The 14,637-nt window shown below is 41.3% G+C and overlaps 1 protein-coding gene across 4 annotated transcripts in view; it reads left to right on the top strand.

The window, feature by feature from the left end:
- The window catches only part of Tnrc6b (trinucleotide repeat containing adaptor 6B), a 206,444-nt gene that overhangs the window by 40,099 nt on the left and 151,708 nt on the right, over window positions 1-14,637 (top strand). For 3 of the 4 annotated variants that reach the window (XM_028789977.1, XM_028789979.1, XM_028789980.1), the window contains one exon: window positions 10,374-10,464. In XM_028789977.1, coding sequence (XP_028645810.1) covers window positions 10,420-10,464 — 45 coding nt within the window. In that variant the 5' untranslated portion in view covers window positions 10,374-10,419. Of the gene's footprint in view, window positions 1-184; window positions 264-10,373; window positions 10,465-14,637 lie in introns of those variants that run through there. The other variant, XM_028789978.1, reaches the window with a different exon arrangement.

Here is a 14,637-nt window from a genome sequence, read left to right on the forward strand (position 1 = left end):
GAGCAGTTCTTACTGCTCCAGCCCACATTTGCTTTCTAAAAGAGATTTAACAGTCACTCTACTGAGCCTACTCCTGACATCTTGGGGCCTATAGAAACCTTCAAAACGTAATTTCAATCTGAGTCTGCGTTCTTTTACAGATGGGGAATCCTTTTCTGTAAGTCGTGTCTTCAGTTGGCTTTTCTTTGGTGGTGCTGGCATCAAACTCAAGGCTTTCCTCCTGCTAGACAAACTCGGTACCAGCAACATTGCCCAACTCTTCTGTAAGACCTTTTGTTGTTGTTTTCTAGATAAGCAGTGGTTTGTTCTGGTTTTGTGTCTTGGTTGCTGCTGTTTTCTTCTGTCAGCGTTTAGACGATAGAAGAGACATTCTGCTGCTTTAGCTTTCCTGCTGGCCTTCCTCCTGGTTCCTCTGTGGGATCTTTCCCATCCAAATTGAAAAGCCCTGCTGTTACTGCACTACTAGTCATCCACTGTTTTACACTAGTGCTGTTCAGCATCTACAGTCTTGTCTGCAAACTCTGAGGCTTCTTAAAAACTTCGAAGAGTTTTTTAAAACAGATATATAAAAATAGGAAAATCTTACATACTTACAAGGGTACATGTGCTGTTTTGAGGCATATAAGCATTGTGTGATGTTTAAGTTGAGATAAGCAAACCTGTTTCCTCAAACAGTTCTAATTGTCATCATGAAAACATGGTAATCTTTCTCTAGCTTTTTCTTTTTAGATTTGTTTTTAATTGTGTGAGAGAGGGGTATATAACGTTAGCGCAGATGCTCATAGCTAGACAAGTGCTGGAGTGACAAGTGCTGTGAACTGCACGTGGGAGTTGGGAACTTACCTCCTGTCTTCTGCAAGAGCAGTGGGCCATCTTACCTTCTGAGCCATCTTTGTGGCCCCGTCAAGTTTGTAAAAATACAGTGCATTGTCATTATCTACAGCTCCCTCCTGAACAGTAGCACATCAGAGCTAGGAAACAACATTTTAAAACTATTTTTATTCTATATGTGTTGGGGTTTTGCTTGTAAATTTGGAATGTGTGTGCTTTGTGTCCACAAGGCCTGGAAGAGGGCATCTGTTCCTCTGGAACTAGTTCCAGCTGGTTGTGAGTTGCCACATGGGTGCTCTTAACTGCTGAGCCCTATTTCTAGCCCCATACATTTCATTTTTCATAAAAAGCACTTCAATTGGTTAATTCATTCATTTCTACACAGAAACTCATTGAATATCCATCATATGACTGGTGCATATTTTTGTTGTTGTTTTGTTTTGTTTGTTTTTCAAGATGGGGCTTCTCTGTGTAACCCTGGCTGACCTGTAACTCTCTCTGTAGTCTGGGCTGTCCTTGAATTTAGAGATCCACCTGCCTCTGCCTCCCAAGTGCTGGGATTAATAAAGGTGTATGCCACTATGCCCTGCTGCAGGTGCACAGTTTTCAGTAGACTGAATACGGCGATTAATAAGATCTAATATCTGATATCAAGGTTCAGGAACATCCCTGTTATATAGAGAATCTCTGTGAGCAAATAAATCCAGAAAAATGTTAAAGGTTCATAATGGAATTCAGACAGGCCCCACTGAGGAAACAATCTCTTCTACTTGGAGATGGGTCAGGGAATACTTTACACTCGCTGACCTTTGAGTGAGAGGTAGTGTGTACCTTAGAGTGGCACCACAGGAGAGAGAGACAGAGGGAAGAAGATGAACAGAAATGCAGAAGCCTGAACCAGTCTGGCATATTGGTGAAGCAGGAAGTAGTTCAATATGCTAGGAACAATGAAAGCAAATGGGTAGGGCTGGAGAGAGCAAGGGCTGGAGCCTAGAAGGCCTTGAAAACTCCAGCGTTATTTCTGTTGTATAGAGGAAATTTACAGAATGTGACTGATCTTATTCACATAGTAATTAACAGTTACCAAGTTGTTGTCCTTTAGTGCTGAGCATAGTACCGGGTTAAGACTATCCAAATGTAAGACAAATGGTAGAATATTCTGCTGAAACCAGTCAAACAAACACCATATGACTTAGAGAAGCTGTGCTATCTCTGGTTACCCCTTCCAGTGATTTTTGTATGGTTTGGTTTGGTTTGGTTTTTTTTTGAGACAGAGTTTCAGTGTACAGCTCTGGCTGTCCTGGAACTTGCTTTGTAGACCAGGCTAGCTTCAAACTCACTGAGATCCACCTGCCTCCCAAGTGCTGGGATTAAAGGCATACCACTACCGCCTAGCTTTAAGTGAATTTGTATATTGACTTTTTCATCACTTTTCTAGCACTGACATCTTACACAGTCTTCCACAGTCCCCAAGTAACACCTTTAGTTCACTGTGTACTTAAGTATTGCCTGTTACTCTTTTTTTGTCAAAATGACAGTAAAGCTGAATCTTAAGTAAATAAATCCTTTAAAATGATTGTAAGCCATATTTTGAAACAACCTCATTAAGGTTTACAGATAGATTTTTTCTAAAGACTTATTTTTATTATTTTATTTTTAATTATGAGTATGTTTGTGTGCCAGTATGTGGGTATATGTATGTGAGTACACATACAGTACACAGTAGGTATAAGATTGCCTGCAGCTGGAGTTACAGGTAGCTGTCAGTCACACAGTTCCAGTGCTGGGAGTCAAACTCAGGTTCTCTGCAAGAGAACTATGCACTCCTAACCACTGAGCCATCTCTCCAGCCTGGTGTGCAGATTTTTTAGGGGCAGGGTTTGTTTGGATTCTGGAGATTGAGTACTAAGCACACACTTTACTTTTGAGCTGCACTCCGTAGCTTGTCAAGACTGAAAAGGAAGCACTTGTGTTTTTCTTTGGTTTTGGTTTTAGGTTTTGAGGCAGGGTCTCATACTGTGAAGCTCTAGATGCCCTGGAACTAACTATGTAGACCAGGCTGGCCTGGAACTCACAGACATTGGTCTACCTCTGCCTTCTGATAACTGTGATTCAGGGTGTGCACTACTACATCCAACTAAAGGAAACACATTTAAAACCACTACAATTACCTCCATGGGAACAACAAAAGTTGAGAGAGAATAGAGGGCAAAGAGGAAAACAGGTTACAGATGGCTCCCAGTAAGTAGACACACCAGTGGGAAAGTCAAAGGCTAGTCTTAGAAATAAAATTGAGTGAATAGCAGAAGAAAAAGATGAGGGTAAATGCAGGGGTTTCTCATGGGGTGTTGTCAGCTGTGTGCCACCATACACATACACAGGTAATTAACACATAAAGAAAAACGATTTGTTTTGATTGAGGGTTTCCTAGGTGTAAGCCCATGGCTTCTGAGTATGGCAGTATATTGTGGCAATAGTGCCTGTCAGAACAAAACTGTTTACCTTGTGTTAGTAAAAGAAGGAAGAAACCAGCATCCCTCATTCCTGTCCAAGAGCCTGTTCTCAAAGACCCAGAGATGTATAGGCCTGAACACCTTCTAGGTCAGTCTCTGGGGACGGGCTTCTTACTGCCTTGGGGGGCATGTAAGATCTAAACTGTAACAGGTATGGCCTGGGGATGTGCAGAGAGTTACTAGCATGTTATGTGGAAAGAATAGGGAAGCTTGTCTGAGTGACTTGCAGAAGAGGACATATATGGGACGAAACAAGGTCAGTGAAGAAAAGTTTGCTTCTAATACTGAGGTAGTGGAATGTGGGGAAAAGGACTCCATAAATAAATAATACTCTGACTACCAAGTCCTGAACTAACAGAGACATAGGACAAAGGGGTGAGACAAGTAGGGATCAAAAATTTCCTTCTATTATGAATATATTTGACTCTAGAGAGCTGGCTTATATCTGGGGGCAAGTAAGCTTTTATTATGAACTCTAGGACCTAACAAATATATTGAGATGGCAGCCCTTGTCTGAGGTAAGAGCAGAGCAGAATGGGTATCATTGAGGTAAAGGCACAGCAGAGGAGCTGAATTGTGTGAGTCCAGGTTGAGTCTCTTCTAGACACGCTAATCAGATAAGCCCTTCACCCTGTCAGGGATTTATGTCCCTAATAGTAAAGCATTGTCACAGTGTCGGAGGAAGGAAACACGTCAAGAGTGTTGGGAGAGGGCCTTTCTTTCTGTAGCATGCCCTTTTGTCTTTCAGTGTACTAGTCTTAAGCAGTAGGTCTGGGTCTGCCAGTAGACCCTTCCTTTCTTTCACTAGGCACAGTCAGAAACCTCTTAATACTTATTTTCTCTTTGAAACACCTACATATTTCTAGTGCAAACAATTTAAACTTAGACTTTCACTGGCTTTGTAATGCATGTGCTGGTTGAAGTTTAGCTGCCTTGTAGCTTATAGACAGCTAATAGTTGTCCCTCTTTCTGATATCTAAAAAGCCTGTGTAAAGGAGTCTCTTTACCATCTAATCTTTGCTTCAGCCATGCTGGCTTAGGAAAAGCTGGGCAGGCATAATTCAAGGTCAAGCAGCAGTCTGTACACTGCAGACACCCAAGCCTGCTAAAGCCCTGTTGTCTTTGCTGAGGCCAGCACAGCTGGCATTGGCTTGCCTGGCCAGAGTGGTCAGTGTGTGTGAGGCTGCTTGCACAGCTGACATTTAGTATACACGAGCTTTCAGTACCACCAACCGCTGTAACAAGCTGTGGCGTATTCTTGGTGAGACCTGCAAACCCTAAGCTTTTGCTAAGGCTTCTGAGCCTAGTGCATGCAGCCTTGTCTCTATAGAAACAGCCACTTACCTAACGACAAAGTTGCCATAACTACAGTCACTGCTGAGGTCAAAATGCTGGGTGGCCTATAGTTTATAAGGCTCAGTAGCTAAAAGCTAGTATACAGCTTTGGTCTAATGTACAAGAAAACACCTTGTCCCTCTCTAAAGCCACACTTGTAATATAAGCCTCCAAAATTCCAAATGTAAAATGTTCTAAAAATTTTACTTTATGTTGTTTTATCAAGATTTAGTCTCAGGGTTGAGAAGTTGCTCAGTGGTTAAAAACATTCGTTGTTCTTGTAGAGGACCCAGGCTTGATTTCCAGCACTCACATGGCAACTTATTACATCTGCAGTTCCAGTCCCCAAGTCTCTAATGCCCTTTCCTGACCTCTGAGGACACCAGACAAAAAATAAAAATATTTTAAAAAATTCAGATCAGTACACCAGAGGTTAGTATTGTTGAGGCACAGAAATGGCACTCTTTCTCCTGCTAGAAAATGAGATAAAAGAGGATACCATCCAAGATGCCATGGTGATGCTTCTGTTATTAAACCTATGTACAGAGCAGTGAATTTCTCAGCACTAGACCTCAGAACTCCCCAGACTTGGTAGGTGTGTTAGTGTATTCGTGTAGTCCCAGCACTTGGGAGGTGAAGGCAAGATGATCAGGAGTTCAAGACCAGGCTCAGCTACATAATTTAAAAAACAAACAACCAGAACTCAACTGTCTTTACCTTCTGTGGGGAATTGTGAAGATGTCCCACATTTATGAGGAACCAAGGAGAATGCCTGCTTCCTGGGCAGCTTGAAGAGTGCCATGTGCCTTGTGTTTCTGAGCTCTCAGGCAAGCTGCCCTTACCTTCTCTGGGGCAGCTAGAAGTGACGGAGATGAAAGATGAAGAAGCCTTCTTCTCAGGTGCATAGTAACAGGGGAAGGGCCAAGAGGTAACTGAGAATGTGAGCCTGTAGGAAAGCCTCAGAGTAGAGGGGCTTCCATATGGGCCATCAATATTAATGATTGACATTAGTCCTCAGAAAAAATTATTCTTCCTAAGTTTCCTTTGGGACATCAAGCCTGAGAAAAGCAGTAATTTTCTCAAGTTCACACATAAATACAGCATTAGTGATTGACTCTGGTTATAGCCACAGCTATCTCTGTAGGTTTGCTACTGCTCCTTGCCCCTTCATGCTTAGTAACAGTAGGTTTGTTGTTGCCAGTCACTGGGTGGGTCAGTGTACTCCGTTGGTCAGCTTTAACCATTTCTGCTCTAACAAGAAGTCAGACTCAATTGGGACATGGATGGGTAAGAACTTGTGAAGAAACAATGGACTTAGAAGTGAGTATAGAGGCAAAAGATGGAGTTAAAGCCTCGAAGGTAGAGAATAGTAGGAAGGTCATAAGACAGATAAGTGTTTTTTTCTGGGGACAGGGAAGAGGAATTACTGAAGGGGAAGAGGGGTGATTGACGGAAGGAAGAACTGATAGAGTCAAGCAACTCAGACTAAAACAAGATGTTTAGTAACAAAAAAGAGGGTCAAGTAGGAGAATCTAAAGGTAAGCTAGTACCTTAAGAAGTTTACCTGATAAGAACAAGTGTCATAGACTAGCCACTGCTGGTCTTCCTGTCTGCTGTCAAAGAGCATCACTGTTAGCTGAGTCAGAGGCCAGCAGATAAAAGAGGCCAGGAACTGACTGGAGAGGTGGCTTAGGGTTAAAAGCATTTGTTCATGCAAAGGACACATGTTTGAGTCCCAGGACCCACATGATAGCTCACAGCCATCTGTAACCCCATTTCCAGGGGATACAACTGGCACACATATGGTACATATACATGCATTCAGGCAAAACGTTTATACACATAAAATAAAAGAAATCTTTTATTTAAATAGGTAAAGATAATACCTCATAGATGGGGCTGAAGGGAGATCTCAGCAGTTAAGAGCCTGTGTTGCTCCTTCCAGAGCGCCAAGGTTTAATTTTCAGTACCTACATGGCAGCTGACAACCATCTAATTCTAAGTCAAGGGAATCTAATAGACTATTCTGGCTTCCTTGGGCACCAGGCACATACATGGTGAACAGACATACAGAAGCAAAATACCATACATGTTAAATATTTTCTAAAGGAGAGACCAGAGATAGAGTCCTTGTGGCAGAAGCAGGAACCTAGAGCTGATGGGGAGTAACAGTATCATCTGTGAGCACAGAGGCCTGGGAGCAGGAGGAAGCTCTGAAGTGTGCCAGTGACTCATGGCCTGTGAATGTGATCTGCACTTCAAGAGAGAGACACTACATAGGAAGCACATCTTTCTGGACAGATTATTAAATATTTCCAGTGTTGTCGGGGTGTGTGTGTGTGTCTCTCTCTCTTTCTCTTTCTTTTGCTTTCGAGGCAGGGCCTCACTCTGTGTCCTTTGTTGTCTTCAAATTTAAAGTATCTTCCTGCCTCAATCTTTCAAGAGCTTGGATTATAGGTGTGTGTACCACATCTAATTTTATAAGGTACTGGGGAGCAAATGCAGGGCCTCAAAAATCCAAAGCAAGCACTGTACCAACTGATCTGCATCCCCAGACCCACCAACTTAATTTTCATAGAAAGAACAGTTTTATTTGTGCATAATTGCTTTAAAAAGTGAAGTATATGACCAACCCCAAGAAGCTTATTTCACTTGTGAGCGCAGAGAGATTGAACAGTGTTCATTCATCTGGGCCTCAGTGAATAGAGATTTATAAATACAATTATGCCAATTTTACATTTCTCATTACATAAATATACATTTGTTTCTTAAAAACTTTATTAGTGAGCACGGTAGATATTTTGTTACCCTATGCCACATAACCTATGGAAATGTAGAAGTCCCTTCTTGGCCTCAGATTTTATGGCTTGGCTATAGAGAAGCCTGCACCAGAGCAGATCTCCAGTCCTGGGTACATTCCTAAAGAGTTTCTTTGCACATAACCATGTATTATGAGCATCTCTTTAGCTATTACATCGTGGTCACTGTACTGGTCAGCTGTACTGTCCACTGTGATGGCCATCCATAATGGTAATGGTCATGGACACTTGTAGTGTCCACTGTGGTGGTTAGTCATAGTAGGCACTGGTGGTCACTATCATGGACATTATGGTAGTCAGCTGTAGTGTTTGAGGGTCAGTCATAGTGGTCACTGTGGTAGTCACTTGTAGTGTTTGCTGTGATGGTCAGGTAGTCTGAAAATGGCCCCCATAGACTCATGATGTTGGCATTATTGGAGGTATGGTCTTGTTGGAGTAAGTATGGCCTTGTTGGAGGAAATGTATCACTAGGGGATAGGTATTGAGGTTTCAGAAGCTCAAGCCAGGCCTAGTGGCTTATTGTCTCTTCCTGCTGCCTGTGGGTCCCGATGTAGAACTCTCAGACACTTCTCCAGCACCATGTCTGCCTCCGTACTGCCATACTTCCTGCCATGACAATAATGGACTCAACCGCTGAACTGTAAGCCAGCCCCAATTAAATGTTTTCCTTTATAAGAGTTGCCGTGATCATGGTGTCTCTTCACAGCAATAAAACACTAACTAAAACAGTCAGTCATGATGGTAACTATTGTGGTTACTGCGTTGGCCATATGTAGTATTCACTGTTAGTCAGGTGTTCACTGTGGTGACCGTTGGTGTGATCAACTGTAGTGGTCACTGTCATAACTGTGGTAGTCACTTGTATTGTTCACTGTGATGGTCAATCTTAATGCTCCCTGTGATGGTTAGTTGTAGTTCTAACAACTGTAGTTGTGATGATCACTGTGTTGACCATTGATGTGGGCAGCCATAGTGGTCACTGCTGTGGCTGCTGTGGTAATAGATCGTGTTCACTGTGATCCTCAGTTGTAGTGGCCACTGCTGTGGTCAGTGTGGTGGTCACTTGTAGTATCCACTGTAATGGTCTCATAGCAGTTCCTTTCAGTTGGTTTGACTAATTATTTTTTAATAATTATATATTTGAAGTTATTAAAATATAAGCTAGATTTTTAAGACAGATACTGCATATATTTTCTCTTTTGGGAAATCTAGGTTAAAAGATAAAAGACAAATAAAGAAGGAATGGGGCCAGGATGAATGAGAGAGTTTTGAGAAAAATTACAAAAATAAAAAGTGTCAAAAGGAAATTTTAAAAAATTAGCTTTGAGGGGCTTGAGCCAGATTCAGTAGTTAAGACCACTTACTGCTCTTACAGGGGTCCCAGGTTCCATTCCCAGTGCATGCATAGCAGCTTATAACATTCATAAATAACTATATTTTCAGAAGATCTGACACCCTCTCTGAGCTCGGAAGGCACTAGGCACATGTGCACACATGCACACAGGCAAAACAGGTGCATAAAAATATTTAGATAAAACTTTGTTAAAAATTCTAGGTTTTAGCGTTTAGCACTGTTTTTTGTTTTTTTTCAGTGCTGATCATGGAACCCAGGGTAAATTGTGTATACCAGGCAAGTATTCTCTATATAGCCCTGGCTGTCCTGGAAGTCACTATGCAAGCCAAATTCTCCTGTCTTTACCTTCTAAGTGCTAAGATTAAAGGCGTTTGCCACCATACCTGGCACTTCCAGCCTTCTTAATATATGACATTTTAATAGACTTCTTGATGCATACTCTTTAACTATTTTTTCATATTTATTGGTTGATTGTGTGTACATACTACATGATATGTGTGTGGAGGTCAGAGTGCAATTTTGGAGAATTGTCCTTCCACCATGTAGGTTCCAAGAATTGATCTCAGGTGTCAGTCTTGGAAACAGTGTCACTGGTCTCAGATCTTATTATTAGAGGAAACATTGCTACTTTTATTGTATTATTCTATAAATAGCCAATTTGTGTAAAAATAAATGAGATGACATTTAGTTTCTTTGACATATTTTCCTTAAAAGTATACTTAGTAATTAAAGTACCTCAGTTACTGTCTTAGTTTTGGTTTTATTACTGTGAAGAGATACTATGACCAAGGCAACTCTTATAAAAGAAAACATTTAATTTGGGCTGGGTTACAATTTCAGAGGTTCATTCCATTATCATCATGACAGGAAGTATGGCAGCACACAGGCAGAGCCAAGAGTTCTATGTCTTGATCTGAAGACAGTGAGAAGACTGGACATGTTTCACACTGAATGTAGCTTGAGCATTTAAGACTTCCACAGTGTTATATTTCCTCTAACAAGGCCACTTCTCCTAATAGTGCCATTACCTATGGGCAAGGCATTCAAACACATGAATCTGTGGGTACCATACCTATTCAAACAACCTGTTACAAAAGCCAAGGATGTTAAACATAGTTATAACCCAAGAAATGCAGTCAATTCCAAGTGAGACTTTCTATGGTTCACATCTTTGCTCATTGGCATCCTTTTTGGCAGGTGTCTACTGTAAGAGTCATTACAGAGTTAGTTCCATTATCACCTATGCAAACAAATGGGTTGAGAAATGTAAAGCTATTTAATACCCCAGTACCTTGAACCTTTCCAGCTCTCCTCCAAGATGGAGAAGCTTCCCGCTCCAGCTCTCCCTCCTTTTCCTCTTCTCAGATGTCTTACATACGATACATACATGCACACTGAGAGGTCCATCTAGTTAAAGTCATTGCTTCATCCAGGATATCTATGACATTTTCATCTGCGTATTTGAAAAAATAAACTTTTGCCTTGAAGTCCTTAAATGTGTCTTCTCTTTTTGCTTCCCAGGCAGTGTTTGTGTGTATCTGCAGAGTTTTGCACAGAGTCTGTTCCGATGCAAACCAATGAGGGAGAAGTAGAGGAGGAAAGCAGCTCCCAGGTCAGTACATTGCTCAGCAGAGCAACAGCTGGAGTAGAAGTTGAGCAGCAGTGGCAGTGGATGGACTGAGTGGGTGTTCTGTTGTAGGTAAATTTTAGAAACTAGACTGATGAGATTTTTCTTCCCAGTATTCTTCTTCATCATGCTACATGATAACTTAAAAGTAAATGTGTGTGTGTGTGTGTGTGTGTGTGTGTGTGTGTGTGTGTAGATTAAACCCAAGGCCTGGCTTATGGTTGACAAATTCTCTATGTCTGAGCTATACTCTTACCCCTTTTTAAATTTTTATTTTGAGACAGGCTCTGGCTGAGTCACCTGGCTGTCCATGGACTTGCTTGGCAGCCCAGCAAGCCTTGAGTTTGTGATCCTAAAGCCTCGGCCTCCTAAGAGGCTGTGAAGTGGTTGAATCATTCTTAGAATGCTAGCAGTGTATTGTAAATTATATTATGAAAACTGTATATACTTGTGAAAGTTTGAAACAAACAAGAAGTATATAAGGCAAACTTTGTTTTGTGGGATGGAATGAAACATTGGCTTTCTTGATTTTTAGTTACTTAATGACATATTAGTTCAAAATCAGACTAAAAATGATAGAATACAGCTGGGCACAACAGCACATACTTTTAATCTACTTGGGACACTGAGCCAGGAGGATTTCCTTGAATTTGAGGCCAGCCTTGGCTATCAAATAAATAGCAATCCATCCAGGCCTACATAGCAAGTCCTTGCCTCAAAAAGAGGAATTAGACTTTAACTTTATTGTTAGCAGTCTTTTTAATTCAAAAATTTTATCTTTTCTATCTTACTTTTTTTATATGAAATCTTATATTTGTAATGATTTTTGTTAATGTAGAACTTTATCACAATACTATCTTAACTTAATTTTGGATATCTGTGAATATAAAACCAGTTTGGAGGATAAGTGGAATATTTTCTGTAAAATGTGGTTTTGAGCTAAGTCTTTCTTTTTTTAAATAATAATTTTTTTAATGTTTTGCATGTATGTATGTGCACCCCTACTGTACATGGTACATCAGTATGTCAGAAGAGGGTGTGGAACCTCCTGGAACTGGAGTTATGGATGGTTGTGAACCATCATGTCAGTGCTGGGAACCAGTCCTGTGTTCTCTGCAAATGAGTACTCTTGTGACTGAGCCATCTATCTCTCCAGCCCTCAATAAGTAATTCTTAATCATATGTTATAAGGTTATATAACAGAGAGTAGTTATTCTCTGAATGGTCACATTTTAAAGAAAGACAAATAAATATAAAGGTATTAATTGTATACCACTGTGAGTTCTGTGAAGAACAGGAAATAATACATAGATTAAAAGGTGACTAGAATATGAAATGTAAATAAAACATCCAATAAAAAAATTAAAAAAAAAAAAAAAAAGGTGACTAGGAAGAAGAGCTGGGATGGTGGAAGAAGGCCTCTGAGATAGATACTAGCTAAAGACCAGGAGGCCAGCTACGTGAAAAGTGAGGAAAGCAGTGTTCTAGACAGAAGAAAGGGCTAAGAGCCCCCGCCTGTTCCAGGAACCATCAGATGCCCAGGTGGCCGAGTGTGATAGCAGATTAGAGAAGGGCGTAGAGCCTGGGCTCCTCAAAGGCCACACGTGGACCTGCTCTGTGACCTGGGCAGCCATTTGCAGCTGTTTTCTCTGGGAAGAACAAAATATATGAGTGTTTGAGCGATCAGCCTTACCATCTGGAGACTGTTGGAGACAGATAGGAGAGGGATTGGAACCCTGAATTGCAGCTGTCAGGTGAGAGGGAAGCCCATGTTCCTGTAATAGTGTTGGAGACAGGAAAGACAAGTGTCTTTCTGAAGTGTGCTTTAAAGTTAACTGATTCCACCTTAGGAGGGCTTGAGGTCCTTTTGCATTACAAATCAGCAGAGGAATTTCCAGAAAAAGGGAGATAGCTCAGTTGGCTAAGTTCTTGCCATGCAAACACAAGGGACAGACAGACAGACAGACAGACAGACACACACACATACACACACACACAAACAATTCTCCTTTCTCCAAACCAATGAAGTGCTGGGATTATAGACACATTCAGTTTATGGGGTACTGGAGATCAAACTGAGAGCTTCCTTTATGCTGGGCAAGCACCCTACCAAATATATACATCTTTTTAAAGAAGTAATAAAAGCTAGTATGGTGGTTTATACCCGTAATTCTAGCACTTAGGAGGCTGAAGTAGGATTGCAAGTTTGAACTAGCCTGGACTATATAGAAATTCCATATCAATCTCAGCTACATAGCAAGACCTTGTCTCAGAGAACAAACAAAAATAGTGGTGGGCAAATCACTGTGGAAGATGCCTTCAGTCCCAGCCTGTAATCTTAGTATCGAAGATGCTGATAACTTGAGTCCAGAAGTTGAGGACAGCCTAACAAGAACCCATCTATTAAAACAACAGCAAATGACTTATTAAAGGGACAAGACATGAGAAAACCTATGAGAGATGGTTTTGCTGGAGATGCTCTGTGTTTGATAGGATGCTGTAATTTATAATAATAAAAATTACAGATAGACACAGATCAATTATATCCACTAGAATTATGAAGTAATAGTCATTGAATATGGGGATGGATGAGTTGAAGTATAGATGAGACAAAGGAACAGATTCTGGACAACTGTTGAAGCCTGGTGATGGCTATGTAGAGGTTTGTTCACATTTATTTTATACATACATAAGAATTCCTCTAATAAAACTGTTTAAAAGCTTTGTATATTTTTGTTTCTTTTTTAAAAAAAAGGTTTATTTTATTTGTATGAGTATTTTGCCTTCATGCATATACACATGTACCATGTGTGTATCTGGTGCCATGGATCTCCTCGAACTGCAGTCACAGACAGTGCTTCTAACCGCTGAACCATTTCTCCAGCTCCTGTTTTTACAGGGTCTCCTTATGTAGCCCCAGCTGTCCTGGAACTTGCTCTATAGACCAGGCTGGCCTCTTCTGCCTGAGTGTTGGGATTAAAGATGTACGCTGCTGCTGCCGCCACCACCCAGCTCAAAAGCGTTTTTTTTTTTAAAGATTGGAGAAGGCTGTGTGCTTGCTTGAGAAAAGAAGAAAAGAATGATTGAAAGGATCAGAGTAGAAATATAAAATGGGCTTTAGATTTGCAAGCTTGATGGAAGCTAAGAACCAGTGTGCCATGGTATCTGAGCTCAGGCCAGTTCCTGTTCCTACTTGGCAGGAGTGAGGGGTTAGGGAAGAAGATATTTAGAGGAAAGAGAGTGTCAGCTTTTCTTTGTTGTCGGCTCCTTGCTGGCAGGTCCAGGTGAGAGGAGAGAGGTTCCAGTCCAGCCAGGTCTCTCCGGGGCTGAGCAGAATGGTGAGTGTCTAAGGTCCAAAAGAAACACACCAGGCCGGGAGTCTTGTTGAAGCAGGAACTCAACTTTAATGTATCAGCCTCTTGCTTATATAAACTCAGAGCATAGGGAGGAGGAGTTTTGGTGGGGTGAGATGACATAGGGGGCAGGGAAGGGTGACAGAAGGTATGGAGTGACTGACAGGGCCAATGGCAAAGCTCTACATCAGCAGCAGCGGGGCAGAGGCAGGGCCAAAGGGGTCTTCTTGAGTCACCCCTGTATGGAAGTGACTGAGACAGGTCTCAAAACTCAAGCCAGGCTTGGATTTGTCCTCAAGGCCCAAACCAGGGCCAAAATGGGGCCCAACACTTTATATTGTCTTGAAGATGGAATCACTGATCTAGAAAATGAACTGCATAATTGAGAACATGAATAACAAGATTTCCTCTTGAAGGAAAAGGTTTAGAGTTGAAACTACAGAACAGGGGCTGGAGGTTAAGAGCACTGACTGCTTTTCCAGAGGTCATGAATTCAATTCCCAGCAACCACATGGTGGCTCACAGCCATCTGTAATGGGATCCAATGCCCTCTTCTGGTGTGTCTGAAGACAGAGACAGTGTACTCACATACATAAAATAAATCTTTAAAAAAAAAAAACAACTACAGAGCAGATATTAAGAATATTAAAACCAAGCATGCTGCCATTTACAAGATACTGAGAGACTGTTAAATAGAAAACAAAGATGCCTTAGAGTGGCCTGGGGAAGGACAGCTTCTTGGAGCATATTCCTCATGAAGAGAATCTCTAGAACGGTGTAATATTTTCCAGGCTTTTTCCTGGAG

The sequence above is a fragment of the Grammomys surdaster genome, unplaced genomic scaffold (assembly GCF_004785775.1).
Source record: "Grammomys surdaster isolate TR1022 unplaced genomic scaffold, NIH_TR_1.0 125852, whole genome shotgun sequence".
NCBI lineage: Eukaryota > Metazoa > Chordata > Mammalia > Rodentia > Muridae > Grammomys > Grammomys surdaster.